The sequence below is a fragment of the Argentina silus genome (genome assembly GCF_951799395.1).
Source record: "Argentina silus genome assembly, chromosome: 1".
In the NCBI taxonomy this organism is placed as follows: domain Eukaryota; kingdom Metazoa; phylum Chordata; class Actinopteri; order Argentiniformes; family Argentinidae; genus Argentina; species Argentina silus.
In genome coordinates this window covers 13,870,084-13,888,783 of record NC_139655.1, presented here as the reverse complement: position 1 = coordinate 13,888,783, position 18,700 = coordinate 13,870,084, and the positions used below count along the sequence as shown (strand labels likewise).

Below are 18,700 nucleotides of genomic sequence, written 5' to 3'. Positions count from 1 at the left end.
AAACACGTTTTATACATTTGAAACAGATGTGACATCACACAAAGATCGTTTATCTGTATTGAATATGTACCAGAGCAATCAAAGTGAAACGACAGTTTCACTTCACAGACACAGTAAATTAAAGGGCTTGTTATAACCATCTCTGTTCTCCTCTAGACTTGATCAGTATGTACATCTAAAACATACAGCAAATCAGACATGGAGTGAGGAGTGTGACACAAACATAATCAAACATATTGTTATCAATTACTTGTATCAATAAAATGTTACATGCATTGTGAGAAACAAATGACATTGCAATGACTCCACAGAAAACAGTTTACATTCGAGATAATATTCATTATCAAATACAGTGATGTCATATGCATACTGTGGTTGAGTAGTCAATTACATGAGGTCAACTCATAAGACAGCAATCACATACATGTCCCTTTCTGAGGAGGATTGGGCTCCAAATTGCACTTAAATTAAATTAGAACTGTTGAGTAAAATCAATCGTTGAGTTTTATTCAGCACAGTTATCAGTTATATGTTTACATTCCATCTCATGCATAGAAACTTAACCTTTATAAAGTTTGTAAAAATAAACACAAAGGAAAATATTCGATTCTTGGCCTACTCAAATCCACATACTGTATGATCGACATCCTCTCTTTTCAGTATCAAAACAAGAAAACGGAAAAACACAGCAGTGTGCCTTTAAGTTGATAAGTGCTACAATGACAAGTCTTTTACGGTAAAGCTAAATGTCTCTCAATATCACCCAGCAAAACAATTCAGACTTGTATACATTGCTGGGGTTATAAACTACTGCTCTGTAGTGATTAAGATGATATATAGTATACTCACTGTTGGTAGTAGTCATGATAAATACACATAATTATTGTTGGTATAAATCATCAAGCATCAAATTCGACAATAACCACTTATTCCCTGGTAACTTTGCCTGATTAAGAGGCTACCTGGTTATTTTATAACATAAGGCACATATCGGCACATATCATCAGCTGTCAGACAGACAGACAGACAGACAGACAGACAGACAGCAAGCCAGTGGTTAAACAATGATAGTAGATAGATAACAGCACAGCAAACAAATATACTGTAAATCCATGTTGAGGGGAAAAGCTGCCAGACTGGTGAAACACTCAATTGTTTGACCCAACCAAAATGGCCGCATCTTGTGTATTTTTTTGTAAACAATACTTTCTAACCAGAAAGTAATGCTGTCTATCGGTACATTCTATATTTATGTGCATAGGTGAATCTCAACCAGGTAACAGTGGGTTCAGGTACTACTCAGGCCAGGTGTGTGCGTGCATGTGTGTGTGTGTGTGTCACTGCAGGGCGCAGGAGCCGCTGGGTAGAAAGTCCTGGACGTACACAGCCACAGCCTTGGTGAGGTACGTCATACTACCAAACCGCCCGCTGGGGGCGCTGTCATACAGCAGTCTACACAATCCTGTGGACGGGTCCCTCTCTAAAATGTGCTCCTCAGCTCCCAGGTCCTTCTGCAGAGGGAGGGAGAGTGGAAGTCTTCAGTCTTAACTTTACTGTATTATCCTTTCTCTTGAACTTCTAGCAAGTTCAACTTTAGGAAGGAAGGATGGAATGAAGGAAGGACAGACTGAAGGAAGGAAGGATGGAAGGACGGAAGGATGGAATAAAGGAAGGGAGGATGGAAGGACAGAAGGATGGAATAAAGGAAGGGAGGATGGAAGGACAGAAGGATGGAATAAAGGAAGGGAGGATGGAAGGATGTCTTGTTTTAATGCTACAACCAAATATCCCACCTGGTCCTGATAGAACATGTCGTTGGCGATGTGGACGATCTTCTCTACGTGGATGATGCTGCCGACGCTGTCTATCTCCACGTCCGCCAGCATGGTCAGAACCAAGATGGCCTCCACCAGCAGCTGACGGTACTCCGGCTGGGGGACGCGGTTCAGCACCGTCTCCACGTGCACCGCAAACTTGATCTCATCTTGAGTCATCTGGCCATGGGGTGAAGGCGGGACGGGGGTGGGGGAAGAAGTGTATGAGAAGTAGGTGGTTATAATTTGTGTTCATGTTGAAGTGTGTGAGTCTTGTGCATACAAACATGCTATGAATGTGATTGAGGAATCGTAAACCAATGTGGTGGGTCTCTTTACCTCTCTGGTTGTTGAAGATGGGAGAACGAACCCCTCTATGGACAGGCCATGACACTGCAAGATAAAACACTTCAATAGACAATCTCCTCTATATAATTTCCTGTGCAACCTCCACATTATGGGTTAGAGTTATGGAGGAGTTAGCTTGTTCTTACACTACAGGCCTTCTCACACTACAGTGCCGGATGAGTAACCAGGCCAGCCCAGTACTGCACAGCTCAGCTCGGTTCAGCTCTGTAGTTTCAATTAGACCTGACCTGACTTGACCTAACTGAGAATCTGTATGAGTATGACAGTACTGGCCCCTACCTTCTGTAGAATCTTCCAGACCTTCTGGTAGAACCCGACAGGGACTCTGTTTAACGCCCCGTCCAACCGTCTCCTGCGCAGCCATTGGCCGCGCCTGGTATCCTTGCCAACGGGCATGTTTACATGGTCGTCCAGAGATTCTATGGACGGAAGCTTGTACCTCTGACCAATCACAAGTACACATACAGGAAGTTCAGAAAACTGCTGTTCTAGAACTCTCCAAAGGAGGATCCATTCCAGAAAACTGCTGTTCCACAACTCTCCAAAGACAGTTCCATTCCAGAATGCACAAATAAGAATGTTATGGCATGGAATGTAGGTGCTAATACGCTAGTAAAGTGGAACATCACTAGAGACACCTAAAGAAGTGTGCAGTGCTGTAACACTGACATGATAAAGTACTGTAGATATTTGGCTGTCAAACTCCCACTATTATAAAATTGACAACTGTTCATTATTTCTCTTTCCCCATCATCCCAGAAATGGAGACAGTGTGAAAAACAGCACAGGTTAAACGATTTATTTTCAAAATCAGTTTTCAGCTATATTAATGTAATGGTTCAATAAGTATCTGTACTATGAAATGCGAGTAAGCGCTAATAATGTTAATAATACTAATCATTTAAGCATAATCATGTAATGAATGTTAGTCTATAACAACTGTGTGACCTGAGAGCCACCCTTTGCTTATGACTGGAGTAAACTAATAGAATAGAGAAGTAAAAGTATTATGTCCTAATGCTTATGAAATGTGCTAAAAGTCAGGCATGTGGATGTGCGAGAAAGAATACATTGATGCGTTGTTGCCAAGGCATATGAGGGAGATGTGCGTTTCACAGGAGCCAAGGCTGCTGAGAATATGTCTGGTCAAGTGTGCCTATAACAGTGTGCACTAAGGGAAAAGCAGATATGAAATATGTGAAGACCTGCTCTGGGGGTTTGAAAGTATAAATGTGTGCTTGTAACTTTGTTTTAGGCTCTCTGTTTGTTAGAAACAGACTGCCATGCTTGCAACCATTAAAAGAAGTAAATAGAACATATATTGGGTACATGCCTATTTGTGTAGAGTCTCACCAAATACTAAGTGGTAAACCCTAGATTTCCACGACAATTAGCAACTGGTCACACTAGCCATGTTACTTGTCCCAGTACACGTCTTGAATATCAAATACAAACATTGCTATAATAGCTTTATTCACTAGTCTCATATGGAGCTTCCAATACAAATTTGCTATGTTTGCCCCCAGACAATGTAATCTAAATGGAGATGAAGACTTACTCCAGACTCAATGTGTTCCATGTCCAGCGAATGTGGTGACAGGGTCTGTATAAGAGTGAGAGAGAGAGACAGAGAGAGCGAGTACAAGACATGAGGTCAATCACTAGAAAGAACAGAGAGAGAGACACAAACCTGTGACTGTGAGTAGTCACGTTGAACAATTATGTTCAAATCACAGTGCCAACCACCTTAATAGCCATCGAGCACATCCAGTTAACATGTAGATACACCAAAAATGCCAGATTCCGTATATTTCCTGCTAATTGACCACCATTGGACCACTCTGTGCTGTTTACATAGAGAATTACCACCCCATAACAATAGTGATTGATCAGCATCATCACCTGACTCAGGTCTGCCCAGGACAACCTGTGATCCAACTGGAATGGGAGAAGGACTCAGAGTGACCAGCAGATGGAGACAGTGCACAGCTAACTCACTAAACCAAACGGGTGGAATATTCTCAACTCCATTTAAAGTAAGAGCTCTATGCCACTAGGAGTTCATACCATCTCTGTGGAGCCCTACAGTTTGCATTTGAATGAGAGTATGGGAAATATAGACATAGACTAAATAGACAGGACAAGAAATAGGAAAGATACTGTACGTGCTACTCTACTTCTTCAGTCTGGAGTGAATAGGCAAACAGACAATAGAAAAGACTAGAAATAGAAGTGATAGATCTACTGGTTCATACCATCTTCATTTCACTCTTCAGCTTGCTGATGCCTGCTCTGTCGCTCTTGGTGGCGCCCACGTTGCCCACCTCATGGATGGAGATGGAAGGCCTGGCACCCATCTCAACAGAGCACACTAGGGAGTGTACACACACACACACACACACACACACACACACACACACACACACACACACACACACACACACACACACACACACACACACACACACACACACACACACACACACACACACACACACACACGCTTAGTTTTCCTTGTTTTAATGCTACAACCAAATTTCCCAGCAATGGGACAATAAAGATGTTCTGAATCTGAATAGATTTCCGTATCCATAAACAAGGATAGGGAAGTCAGAGGAAGGAAGGTCAAGTCATTCTAGGTCCACTATTGTCAAAGTGGGTACGCGTACCCCCGGGGGTACGTGGATCGATCTAGGGGGTACGCGAAATAAATCTGTGATGTACCTTCCCAAACAGTCCTGTTGAAATGCATGCACCCTATCCAACAGAGTAATATTATCACAACGTCTAATATGTAAGGAGATTGGTTGACTGACCACTCTTCTGCACCCCGAACTCCTTCCCACTGAGGATGTGATACAACAGGTTCTTCAGCTCTGACGGACTCAGACACATCAGACTCTCTGTAGCCTCCTCTCCTTCAGGAACAAACACACACACACACACACACACACACACACACACACACACACACTTCAACTTCACAGGCTTCTCACATACAGTACTGTAGTATTAGTGACCGCTGAATATTCTCTTGAGACTGTAAGGCTTCAAGGTGACTTTTGGCTAAAGTACCAGAGCAGTTGAGAGACTGAGCAAGGTCTGAAGCCAGGACCTGTACGATGAAAGACTAGCGTGTTTAAGGTGGTGTAGACTCTGTGTGTGTGTGTGTGTGTGTGTGTGTATGTCTGTGTGTCTGTGTGTATGTATGTATGCATGCATGTGTGTAAAGACCATACCAGAGCAGTTGAGAGACTGCGCGAGCTCTGTAGCCATGACCTGGATGATGAGACCGATACGCAGACGAAACATCTCACTGAACAGGTTGGGCTGAGTACGCATGTTCATAGCCAAGAACACCATGATCTCCTGTAAAAAGAGAGAGAGAGAGAGAGAGAGAGAGAGAGAGAGAGACTGTCAGTGATTGGAAAAGAAGGACTATTCACATGTGCCTGCCTAGTGGGGATAGCTATGGTGTGTGTGTGTGTATGTGCCACCAGAGAATCTATATACAGTAAAATAAATAGTTAAAAAAGGTCTGTGTGAATATGGCTTTAAAAGTGCCTGTGAGCGTGTTTGTGGATTCCTGTGTGTGTGTGTGGATTCCTGTGTGTGTGTGTGTGTGGATTCCTGTGTGTGTGTGTGTTTGTGGATTCCTGTGTGTGTGTGTGTGTGTGTGTGTGTGTGTGTGTGCGTGTGTGTGTGTGTTTGTGGGTTCCTGTGTGTGTGTGTCCCACCCACCTGTGTGAGTATGGCTATAGTGAGGTTGTTCTCGCTGGCCTCAACTATCATTCTGGCCAGTTCTTCTGGAGGTACGGGGGCTGTGATGGTCTTCTCCCTCGGCTCCGGGGGCAGGCCCACTGTCAGGTGCTTCTGATGGGCCAGCAAATCAGAACAGGCCTGCCGGAACATGTCAACCAATCAGAACAGGTCAGAAGAAACACATCAATAGTCCCACAGAGCTCGGTTGCCATTCAATATCACTATAGAGTTTGTGTGGTAAAATCCAGAGCCGCAGATACAAAGTGTATTGTGTGTGTGGGTGTGTGTGTGTGTGTGTGTGTATATGTGTGTGTGTGTTGTGATATTTACCCAGTCGAGCTCCTCTACTTTCTTGCTGAGTATGCCAGAGATCATGCGTATAAGCCCCCAGTGTTTCAGGTCTCCTGCCTTCACATACAGGTCTGTCAGTAGAGAACTCACTGTGGAGCCCTTTCCATGCAGACGGGTGTCCCACTCTATACCCCTGAGGGAACACACACAGACACACACAGGAGGAGAGGGAGAACATGAAGAGGAGAGAGGAAGAAGGAAGGAGAGAAGAGAGGAGAGGTACTTTGTGAAGCTCACTTGTCCTTGAAGAGGATGTAGAGTATGTCAGCCTGGTCCTGCAGACTGCGGGTGTCCTTCAGTAGCTGGACCAGAGCATTATAGTCAATATCACCACTGGCATCTCTGGGGAGGTTACAGTCTGACGTCACCACCACCTGGGGAGGGAGAGAGAGAGATAGAGAAAGGAGGGGGATCCATTGGCTCAAAACACAAAAACATGCTTTTGTTATACTATACTACACCACTTATCCACACGCACACGCACACGCACACGCACACGCACACGCACACGCACACGCACATACCTGGCTGGTTTGTGGTCCAGAGGAGTCTATGAGGTGGAGGTGGAGGGAGGGCTGAGGGGAGCGGAACAACTTGCTGGGCAGATACATATGTATCTCTGATAGGGAGAGAGAGAGAGAGGGTTAGTTTAAATAAAAGTATGTCTGGATATTTACAGCAAAGAATACAAAACAACAAACTCTAAGACCTGTCATAAGCTTCAGTTATAGTACAACACATCTAAGACCTGTCATAAGCTTCAGTTATAACACATCTAAGACCAGTCATAAGACATTTCTCTCACTGTTTACGTTGAGCTCCTTGGCCTTGTGCACGAGGGACACCATCTCTCTGGTCTTGGTGGCGGCAGCCCGGAACATTCCCAGACCCCCCTGCTCCGCTCTGACCTGTAACTCTTGCTTGGGGACGGCTGTGGCCAATAGCTGGTCCAGGTACTGGGCCAGGTCATCGGCCGCTGGGGGCGGGTGGGATAAAGATGAAGGTAATAGGGAAAGAAGATGTATTTTTCCAGGAGGATACTGTATAAGCCTGATCAACTTGAAAGAAAAACATAGTACCTTCATTACTGTACCTCTCACTTACATTTCAAACACCTTTAAAATGTTAATTTTAGCCTTTTTAAGATTTTTATTTTATTTATCAAGCACATGCAAGTTGCACCAATATGCTATGTTCTCCTTAAACACCCCAGCTATCCCCAACTTGAAATCCTCAAAGTGCATTTCTGTTTTGAAGCAATGCAAGCATATTATACACTGTTAATTCTCTAAGGCATTTCCAAGATGAATCTTAAGAAGCAAATATTCTGCAGATGTTTGGGGTGTCAAAATCCATTAATACAGAATTTGTGAACTCAAGATGCAATAAATGGAATCATCTACAGGCTTGGCTTTCATTAATACAAGGCTGCATGACACACACACACACACACACACACACACACACACACACACACACACACACACACACACACACAATGATGGTAAGAGACGCCAGTGAGAGACTCCATTGTTAGGTATGGGAGTCAGAGGTCAATGATGTCACAGGGGGGGGATACAGGGTGGGAGGTTAGGGTTTCTCTGTATGGGGCTGAACACAACCGTTCAGTTATACAACTCATATATAGACTACATATAGACCAGTGGAGGCTAGTGGAGGTAGAAATCGGAGGATGGGCTCATTGTAATGCATGGAATGGAATAAGGAATGGTATAACAAGTGTTTGATATCATTCCTCATTCCATTCCATGTATAACAATAAGCCTGTCCTCCAATTTCTACCTCCACCAGCCTCCCTTGATAAGTCTACAATACACACCTTACATATAGGGACCAGTTTCCCAGACGTCTAATTCTGGACTACTGGGCTACAGAGCATCTTCAGTGGAGGTTCGATATTGAGAATGTGTTTTAGTCAGGACTTGGCTTAATCTGTGTCTGGGTCAGATACAGTAGCAGGCGTTCCCACTTCCTCTCCTCCCATCCCTCCCTCCCTCCCTCCCTCGCTCCCCTCCCTCGCTTCTTACCATCATCGAAGTGATAGCCAAGCTTAGCAAAGCAGTTGCCATCATCAACATCATCATCATCTTCATGGCGGCCCATGCTGGCCGCATGCTTACCATCCAGGAAGCCCAGGTGGGCGAAACAGGAAGTTGTCAGGAACTCTGACAACTTGCCTGTCTGGATTCTGAGAGAGAGAGAGAGAGAGGAAGAAGGGAGAAGATCAAGGCCCAATTCCAAACCAAGCCCTAGTCCCTACCCCCGAGCCACTGTTGATCTAAGAGTCATGTAAAGGTATTGAGTCATAGGTACGTAGCGCCACATTGTCTTGTAATACAACTGATGGGACTATACTGAAGTCTGTTTTTATTTTTTAAATATTTATGAACTGTGTGTGTATACTATTGTGTTTTTTAAGTGTGTGTTGATTGACTGACTGATTGAGCCTTCACCTTGCTCCACCATAGTATCCTTCCTGCAGCTTCTTCAGAGTAGCTAGAACCTCTGGGTCCAGGTCTGAGTGGTCTTCAGCTGAAACACACACACACCAGGGTAATGAGTCATCAAACACACACACACACACACACACACACACACACACACACACACACACACATACACACAGTTGTACTATACTCACTCAGCATGGACTGTGATATGGGGAAGGTAACAGTGGGGCGTCCGGTCATCCTCCAGCGAGAGGACAGGTAGGCCAGGTCAGTCCTCAACATCTCAACGATCATCCTGTTGTCTAGAGCCAGGTAGAACTGCTGGTGGTCTATGAACTAGAGGGAGAAGGATAAGAGAGGAGGAGAGGGGAGAGAGGAGAGGGGGGTAAGAGAGGGAGCGGGAGAGAGAGGGAGCAGGAAAGACAGGGAGGGGTAGAGGGGGGATGAAAGGGGATGAAGAGAGAGAGATTATGGGGCAAACAAATGAGTAAATGCGTTGAAGAAAATCAGATACAGTATGAACATCAAACTAAATATAAAGACTTTAACTATACTTCACTATACCTGTGGTGTGAAGGCGAAGATGTTGTTGCGTATCATGTAAAACTTGGAGGTCCCCAACACTCCTATTCTCCTGTAGGGTCTACCTGTCAGACCCAGCCTCTGGTTACGACCTGGCAGAGACACACACAACACACAGGCTTCATGAGGAATGGGTTCTTTCAAAGACCAAGGGGGTGGGGGTGGGGGTGGGGGGGTTAGTATCAAGTGAAAATTACTGACATGAGTACATGACACCAAACACTTGTCTCCAAGGGGTTATACAGTACATGTTGCAATGCGAATAGCCTCCATCTCCAGTCTGCCCCAGAACATCTGTGTGAGTGACCAGGGCTTTGTAAGACGAGTGTGAATGACCAGACAGACACTACAGGACCAGGGCTTTGTCAGACCACAGTGTGAATGACCAGACACTATTGGACCAGGGCTTTGTAAGACCACAGTGTGAATGACCAGACACTATTGGACTAGGGCTTTGTAAGACCACAGTGTGAATGACCAGACACTACAGGACCAGGGCTTTGTCAGACCACAGTGTGAATGACCAGACACTATTGGACTAGGGCTTTGTAAGACCACAGTGTGAATGACCAGACACTACAGGACCAGGGCTTTGTAAGACCACAGTGTGAATGACCAGACAGTAGAGGACCAGGGCACTCATACCAAGTCGTGCGTAGATGTGGCTGAGGATCCGTGAAGGCTGGACATGGATGGGATGGATGTCTGCTACGGTCTCCACCTCGATCCCGTTCTTCATCAACAGCTCTTTGATCTCCTGGTTCTCAGCCAGGATAGACACTACGGGGGTAGAGACATGGTAGCTATCAGAAAGTGTTAGCTCTCAGAACATGGTAGCTCTCGTGTCACCTATCCTTAGAAAGATAGAGGAGAACTGATGAGAATCAAGGTGAACACACAGCAACAGTTGTGAACTATTGAAAAAGGGAATGAAATGTCAAGTGTGAAATAACGGATGACAACAAGAGTTGAGAATAGAAAAAAGGACCAAAGGAATACACCTTGTACCACCACGTCAGGTTTGGGGACAGTGGAGAAACGGCGGTTGAGAGGGTCGATCTCTCCAGGAGCCAGGAAACCCTCGGAAACAGAAATATACAGTCAAACATTAACCATTCAATAATCTACAGTAAATACAAGCCCTGAAGAAAAAGGTACATTTATGTTCTTCAAAGAGAAGAGGATTTTAACCAAGTTCTCTCCTTTTCTTTAGCCAATGATAGTAAAGAGTGTGTGACCTTTTACCTCAGTCAGTAGACTCCCCAGTATATAGAGAGACTGCCCCCACTTCAGAGGGCACTTCCCCATAGGGACCCTCTCTACAGAGTGAGGGTTCACATACTCCTCATCCACCTGAGTACACACAAATCGTCAACAGCACTGAATACATGATATATGAGCATGACTGGGCTTATGTTTTACAGTGGTCAATCAATGAATTCAGCTTGGCCACTAAACACCATTGCAGTATTTAGGACACAAAGTAACCCACTGATTTCAGTGCAATTGACGGATTGAAAAGTGGAGGAATAGCGGGTTGTATGAAAGGCTGGAGAGGTGAATGGATGGAGGGATGGATGGGTGAATAGATGGATGGAACACTTCCTTACCTTATCAGGGGGTACACTGTAGAGCTCAGGTAGCAGCCGTATCCCATCTGGCTGTTTGATCAGGATCCCCTCCAGAGCTTCCGTGTACTCCTGGACCTGGGGAGGGAGGAACACAACATACACACTGAAGTAGGGCTCCTCCTTGACTCACCTAGTGGAGCAGAGGGCCTCTCATCCTATAAGGATCTTCGTCAGGTTATTTCCAAAATCCTAAAACCCATTGTAGGCTATGGCCAGTGGACACAGATGATCATAGACCTATCAGCCGTACCCCTACAGGTAGGGCTATGTAGGGGCTATGTGGTGCTGTTCCTCACCCACCTGTTCAGGGCTGTTGATGAAGATGCCGTCCAGTATGAGGTAGGTCCAGAAGAGAGGCCACTCACACTCAATGTTCTCAAACAGCTTCAGCTCAGCTGACTCATAGTACAGACGGTTGGGGTCCTAGCGGAGGGAAGACAGGACAGGATGGACCAGTCAGGTGGTGCTGACATAGAGATGCATAGAGTAGGCACCTGCTATCTTTCCCATTCATTTATGGAAGTGAGCGTTCTAGTGTTTCTAACTCTATGTGGTGCTGACCAATACAAACTGCTGCTATTCCCTGGAGCAGAGCACTTATTCTGAATGTATGTGGTCTGCAGCTGTATTAAATCAAATATGTGAGTGGTCATGGCTCGGCTGAGAGATCCATTGTAAATCAACCGTCATATTTTGAGCTACCTCTTTAGGAGTTTTGTGTCCATCCCTGAGAAACCTACAGCATCCATATCGACCCTGTGGAGAGGGAGAGAGAAGGAGAAGGAGAAAGAGAAGAAGAAAGAGAGAGAACCAGGCTCATGAAAATACATAACACTGTTCCTGATACCATACGACCCTAACACCATACTGAGTTCCTACTAGGCTGAACTGATACGGTACCGAGTTAGAACAGAGTTGATTTGATTGTCCTCCAAGGAGGAAATTAATTTCCACATAAAAAAAAACAACCAAGACATAACAATTACTGTACAATACTTCCATACACCCAAGACAGCAGAGAAACAGACAGAAGACTAAGGCAGCACATACAACAGTTGATACTATGCTAATCTGGTCCTGACCTGCAGTTTGGAGATGATCTCTTCCTTGGTGAGGTTGACGATTTTGAGGTCTTCTACAGCAAAGGCTGGGTACGAGATGATGCACATAACACCTGCATCCACCTCCTTAGACATAGACGCCTTGGGAAGCATGGAGCTGAGGATGGACTGAAGAGAGAGGGGGGGAGAGAGTGAGAGAGAGAGAGAGAGAGAGAGAGAGAGAGAGAGAGAGAGAGAGAGAGAGAAATTGACATTATAAGCAGAACTCAAATACAGAAGTATGGCTGTAATGAATTGCGGATAGCGTCCGTTCTTTCATAGGTCTGTATGACACAACAGTGTTGTGGTGCATTGTGGATAAATTGTAATGCACTGGTATGGTCCATATGGCCCTGAGTGTGTGTGTGCGCGTGTCTGTGTGTGTGTGTGTGTGTGTGTGTACCTGACAGTGCTGTATGTCGTCTGCCAGAGCATGGACCACAGACCCAGGTCCACCGTTAGAACCAAACAGGTTCAGCTCATCTAGAGCTTCCAGAGCTGCCTGCAAGGAAACACAACATACAGTCAGGCTTTACACCACAGGCTTTATACCAGACCACATCATGGTGTAGGTATCTGAACAGAGCCACAGGATGCTTGTATAGAGACAATTAATATGGTGACACTTCACATTATATAGTTTTACATTGTACCACATCATGACCACACTGTTATAAGCATAGAGTATCAAAAGCTGCCTGCAAGGGGACACACATATAATAAGACTGTATGTACAAGTTACAAGTCACAGGGTACTACTTGTGGGACTAACTCTACACATGTCTAACTAACTAACTACTACTATAACTGGTTACAAATGCCACATTGTGGTACAAATAGTTCACACAGTGGTCTTGGTTTCTGTGAATCTACTTAATAAAGGTATTCTCTAGGGTTATTACTGTGCACAGTAATACAGTCATTTCTGAGTAGGATCCTGTTCTTAGAAACCATTTTCCTAAGGGGATCCTGCTCTTAGAAACCACAGTGCCTCCAAGCTTCAACTGCCAAGAACCTGACACCTCTGACGCCATGGAAGGGACAGCCAAATGGAGGTGTGTGTGTGTGTGTGTGTGTGTGTGTGTGTGTGTGTGTATGTGTATGTGTATGTAGGAGGTGTCCAACCAATGAATGAAACTCCCCCCTCCCCGTAGCCAATCATGCCAGCATTCTCAGCTGCTAAATGAGGGTAGGTGGAGGTGGAGGGGGGTCTGTGAGTGAGTTGTGAGTGTGTGTGTGTGTGTGTGTGGGGGGGGGGGGGGTTGCAGAGGCAGACAGAAATATGACTGCAAGCATTGAGATTTGAAGGGTAGACAAGGCACGGACACAAGAGGTAGAAGAGTAGAGGAGAGGAGGGGGGGATGAGGGGTGAAAGAGTATGGAGTGTTCTGGAAGAGGGTCAGGTGCTTCTGTCTGTCTATGTGCCCTTTGTCGGCCTATCCAGTTGCAGTGTTGTAAAGGTTGTGTGCGGAGGCTGGATGCTTCCATAGCTTTTCCATCCAGACCACAATAGAACAGAGGAATTATGACCTTTCTCATCACCCCCTCTTGTCCCTCCTCCTCCTCCTCCTCCTCCTCTCCTCTCCTCTCCTCTCCTCCCTGACTCTCCTCCTCTCCTTTCCTCTTTCCACTCCCCCTCTTCTCCTCTTCCCTCCTCATGGAAAATGCTTTACATTCTGCAGTGGCTTTACTCCTTGAGGAGTGAGTAAGTGAGTGAATGTGTGTGTGTGTGTGTGTGTGTGTGTGTGTGTGTGTGTCTACCTTGGCCATGCCTATGGAGCTAGCATTGAGCTCAGGGATACCCTGGTTGGTCTTGTCTCCTCTCTCCCACATCCCAAAATCCTGTGGGGCACCAGAGAAGAAGAGAGGTGATGTCACCATAACAACAATGCAGCATTTATGACTCCCTTACTCAGAAGAAGTACACCGCCACTTTGTACGCTGCCTCGATGTAGAACATCAGATTCTGAACCACGTCCACCTCATCCTGAGTATACACGATATGAAGGCCTGACACACAAACATATTGACAACATTTTCAGTTATTGATCATTTTCAAAACAATGATTCAGAAACAACATTTTGGGGTGCCAGAGACACAGGGCATGGCACACACGCACACACGCACGCACGCACGCACGCACTCACGCACAGTACCTGAGGCGGTCATCTGAGCCAAGAACAGCAGGAAGAGAGAGGTGGCGTCCACTTGCAGGTGACCCCACTCCTGGTCCCCCACCACCGTAGCACAGGTCCTGGTGTTGTACTTGGCATGCAGGCAGTCCTTGGCGCTCTTACTGTACTTGAACTTCTCCACCTTATCCAGCTGAGGGGGGGGGGGGGGGGGGGGGGGGGAGGGAGAGAGAGAGGGAGAGGGAGAGAGGGAGAGAACCAGGCTGAGACATGTATTTAGCTGCTACTGTAACAGAGTGAATACAGGTGGTTGGAGGGTTAAAGAATAATGAGGTACAAAATGAGTAGCTAACAAGGTCTGTGTGAATTCAACTGAACCACTTCTGCATGGAAAAATGGATAATAAAAAAACATCACATGATCTTCTTCTTCTCATCATACCGTGTATCATGTTATCTTGACTAGTGAGGTATCATGTCCCTCTGTTACTATGACTGTCCACTAGTACTGTATTAGGTATGCTACACTGGGCTGCTGGTCAACACTGGATAAACAGTTGCACTGGCCAGGACACACTGTCCACCTCTCCCTGTGTGTGTTTAATCCTCTCACTAGGGCAACCTGCACATGGGCCTGGTGTGTGTGTGTGTGTGTGTGTGTGTGTGTGTGTGTGTGTGTTGTGGGAGAGTTCACAGACAATACAAAAGGTATAAATATGCTCAGTGGAAGTGAAATACTGAAGTTTAGGGTCTGTTAGTTCTCAATGGATCAGCTTGCAGGGGACTGATGGGGATTTGTACAGCATACTTTGGACAGACATGATCAGTTGGATACATCACAGAGTAAGATGGTGTTTATAGATATGACATACATACCTGCCGCATCATACACTGTAGGACACCTCTCATGAGCTTCACCACACTCTGGTGGGAGGGAGAGAGAGAGAGAGAGAGAGAGAGAGAGAGAGAGAGAGAGAGAGGAGGGATTCAACAGAGGCTACATTTTGACCTTTCTCTCTGCTCATATCTGTGGCCAAGCAGAGAAACACGAGACTCCTGAGGCTCACATTGCCTGGCTGGCATACTCGCACGCACGCACGCATGCACAACACCAAGCAGATATCTATGCAGTAACAGATTCCTATATCTGAGGTAAATGCCTTTGAGGATGTCTTGGCAACTGCAATGACAGCACTACAACAACATATCGGATATCCTATCAGCTGCCTACTGGTCATTCCCTACTGGGGGACCTCAGTGCTACGGAGAGTAAAGTCAGGCCCACTCACACTGAGCAGCACCTAAGCCTAGCCTACTCCTCAGCCCTATCCCTATAGCCCAGCCCTATCCTTATACTTCATCCCTATCCTTATACCCATACCCCAAACCTACCCCTATAGCCCAGCCCTATCCTCATACCCCAGCCCTACCCCTATAACCCAGCCCTCTCTCTATACCCCAGCCCTAACCCAATATCCACCCCCCTACCTGTTCCAGTTCATAGGCCTTGGCCTTGTCCTCGTCCCTGTCAGCATTCTTCCTGTAGGCCAGACTGAGTGCCCAGACAGACAGGATACTGTAGACATTGTCTCTGACCCAGGCATCAGGCTGGTCTCCACTGGCCGGTAGTAGCCCTGTTACTGGGTCCTGCAGGGCATAGAGTTGGAGGTCAAGGACACAGGGAATGTGGTTTAGAGACGTTAGGTTCATTCACCAGCTGTCCTTGAAAAAGGCCCAGCCGAAACGTTGGTATAGGCAGGTCTTAAGTGTTGATATATCAATTCTTCACTACTCAAAGGCAAAGAAAAGCCTGCTTCTTGTGTGTGAACCAAACCTCCTTCACACAGGCTAAAGCATCTCTCTGCAGACTTTTTGGGTAAGCACCGCAGCTCAACTCCAATGCACTTTTTGCTCGTGTGGGAACTTCCGACTATGTCAGGATTCTCAATAATCATCAGTAGGACTGATGTCTTCTCTGACCATGTGACCTCACCAGGAAGGGGTGCGTGGCTCGTATGGATAAAGAGGGACTGACAGAGGCAAATATTTGAGATGGTATCCCAATGGAATCCTGTGTGTGCAGTTTCCATACAGTGATGTTATATAAATATTCAAGATAAAAACGCTCTGTCTCTTGTATTTGTCCCACGTCAGAGTTAATCTCTCTCTAACCTGACAGATGGCAGAGTTCATACGTAACCACAGTGTGCTGCTGTTTCAACATAGATGCAACATAGGTTTCCTGCAGTGGTAGGCAGTATGATGTGAGTGTGTGAGTGTGTGTATGTCAACTGGGAGCTTGCATAACCAAACAAGCCTGTGTGTACTACAGTACTTCCCCAATAGCCTCTATCATAACATCACGTCTTGTGTGTCAAGGATCTCAGTCAGGAACTTTAATCACTTGATGGATCCCATCAACGACTTTCTATTGATATAGAGTCATGTTGGCCCAAAATATGACCCCTTGCTCACCAAACCCTCAATATTGTGTATTATGTGTCTAAATTGCCCATATTCGCTGTAGGAACCCTGTACTATATTGTGCCTTTTCAAATATTCTCTCTCTCACACAAAATCTGACCTGGTCAATTACAGTTATGTAATGCAAGGGTCCAGTTAGAGTAATTGGACTGCATCACAATAGCAGCATCGTGACCGTACAGTAAGAGACCCTGACCTCCTCCACCTCTCTGCCCACAACACTGACAAACAAGAGGCAGTATGGCTCAATACATTGTACTGTACAAAGAATCCAAGAAGTCATGTTTCATGGCTAGCAATGACTAAGCCACGGTAAGATTTTGACTGTACTTTTTCACAGTACATATATTTTTTACTGTATTCCAACCTTGCCAGCCAGTAATAGCTGCCCCCTCTGCTCTGAGATGATTTACGTTCATTGAATTCAATTGAACTGCATTGAACTGGATTGACTGCGGAAAATGATTGTTACTACACTTATCCACAACATGCTACATAGACTACAGTAACATATTGGCCATGCAGCCTAAGTGGTATGCTAGTGTGGACATTGAAACATAGCCAGTTCTCCATGATATATTTACAGTGCCATGCAGGTTGATTGATTTATCTCCTAGAAATGGCTCATTGTGGGTGGCCATGGCTGGATGACTCGACTGCCCTGCTCACTTCAATACATTAACACCAAAGATACAGGGGAACCCCCTACGCCTACATATGAAATAACATGTGCCTCTTTAAAAACTGTCATTGTGAATCTTCAGACAGTCACACATTTGATAGACCTACGCACAATGCACTACATAAGCCTACATAAGTCCGTTAGCCATTCAGAGTGGGGGGGGGGGGGGGGGGGGGGGGGGTGAGATCTTCTCCTGTCCTGGATAGTAGCCCATTTTCTATTGAGTAAATTAAAAGTTGTTTATGAAGTTGAAAAAGTAGCCAGCTAAAAATGATTTAGTGGAGTGTAGCTTTCATCTGTCATGACCTGGAGATTACTAGTAACTGAGGTAAGGAGAGGAGACTAGGATGCCACTCAAGTATATTTAGATTCATTCACAGTAGTAGGGGATATTAGTGGCATGAAAGACTAAGACTGTGTGTGTGTGTGTGTGTGTGTGTGTGTGTGTGTGTGTGTGTGTGTGTGTGTGTGTGTGTGTGTGTGTGTGTTGCCATAGTCCTAACGACCTACCGGTGGTGTTTTAATAAATGTAACTATATCCAAGTAGAGAGCGAGGTGCATTGTCAATAGTTCAGACGTCATGTAATTGTGGATACAAATGGAAAATAGTTCGCCAGGACATTAATAGGGACGCATAAAGACTCGTAACACTCACTTGGTGGCAGAGAATGGTTTTATGCACTATCCGAGCATAGTTGTCGAGTTTCACCCCTGAGTTGCTTCTGCTTCGCATGTTGATGATGTTCGTCCGTGCTTGATTGAGCAAAGAAAAGTTCAGATCCTGAAACTCGCAGACATATTATAACTTCTAAAATGTCCAATGTGCACGATCATCACCACGTTCAAAACAAATGTCTAGTGTCAACAAAGTAACATCGGAAGAAGAATAATTTATGTCACTGTCAATAGTTACTGTATATTCGCCGTTGCGCGGACCGCCCACAAACGTTGACGTGAATGAGCAACTGCACACACCTGAAATCCCACGATATTTGCGTTGACTTGTCCCGGAGTGTTAATTTTCGCATTATCGCCTCTAGCAATCAACTGATTAACTCAAAACTGTCATTGTGTATCTAATTTGTATCCAGTATTACCAAAATTCACATGAATAAATACAAACTCCAATTGTCAACTCGAGGATGTCTAGGATTTCTGAAGCAATCGACAACTAAAACCAGGAAGAGAACTAAAGCAATAATTGTTAAAAAAAATTAATGTAGGCCTATTATAATCAGCGAATATTTTCTGATACATAAATAAAGGTTCTATATTAGGGTAGCTTGATAAAAGTAGACAATTTGAGCCGCCTGAATGAAGAT

At 45.3% G+C, this 18,700-nt stretch overlaps 1 protein-coding gene across 2 annotated transcripts; it reads right to left on the bottom strand.

Annotated features, from left to right (window-relative positions):
- Positions 1-9: 9 nt before the first annotated feature.
- phka1a (phosphorylase kinase, alpha 1a (muscle)) lies at positions 10-18,290 on the bottom strand. Of its 2 annotated transcripts, none has more exons than XM_083668732.1 (31): positions 18,034-18,290; positions 15,701-15,859; positions 15,089-15,136; positions 14,238-14,406; positions 14,008-14,090; positions 13,842-13,922; positions 12,484-12,582; positions 12,063-12,209; positions 11,683-11,736; positions 11,281-11,403; positions 10,960-11,055; positions 10,595-10,702; positions 10,351-10,429; positions 9,995-10,129; positions 9,332-9,441; positions 8,959-9,103; positions 8,771-8,849; positions 8,345-8,505; positions 7,102-7,272; positions 6,821-6,915; positions 6,534-6,670; positions 6,276-6,429; positions 5,925-6,083; positions 5,423-5,552; positions 5,000-5,101; positions 4,439-4,554; positions 3,742-3,786; positions 2,463-2,624; positions 2,154-2,207; positions 1,794-1,994; positions 10-1,511 (listed from the first exon to the last, which is right to left on the bottom strand). In XM_083668732.1, the coding sequence occupies exons 1-31, from the start codon at positions 18,109-18,111 to the stop codon at positions 1,338-1,340; spliced, it is 3,654 nt and encodes a 1,217-aa protein (XP_083524858.1). In that variant the 5' UTR covers positions 18,112-18,290; the 3' UTR covers positions 10-1,337. The 2 variants fall into 2 exon arrangements, with proteins under 2 accessions (XP_083524858.1, XP_083524859.1); XM_083668733.1 differs by having other exon boundaries at positions 8,438-8,505.
- Positions 18,291-18,700: the final 410 nt, after the last annotated feature.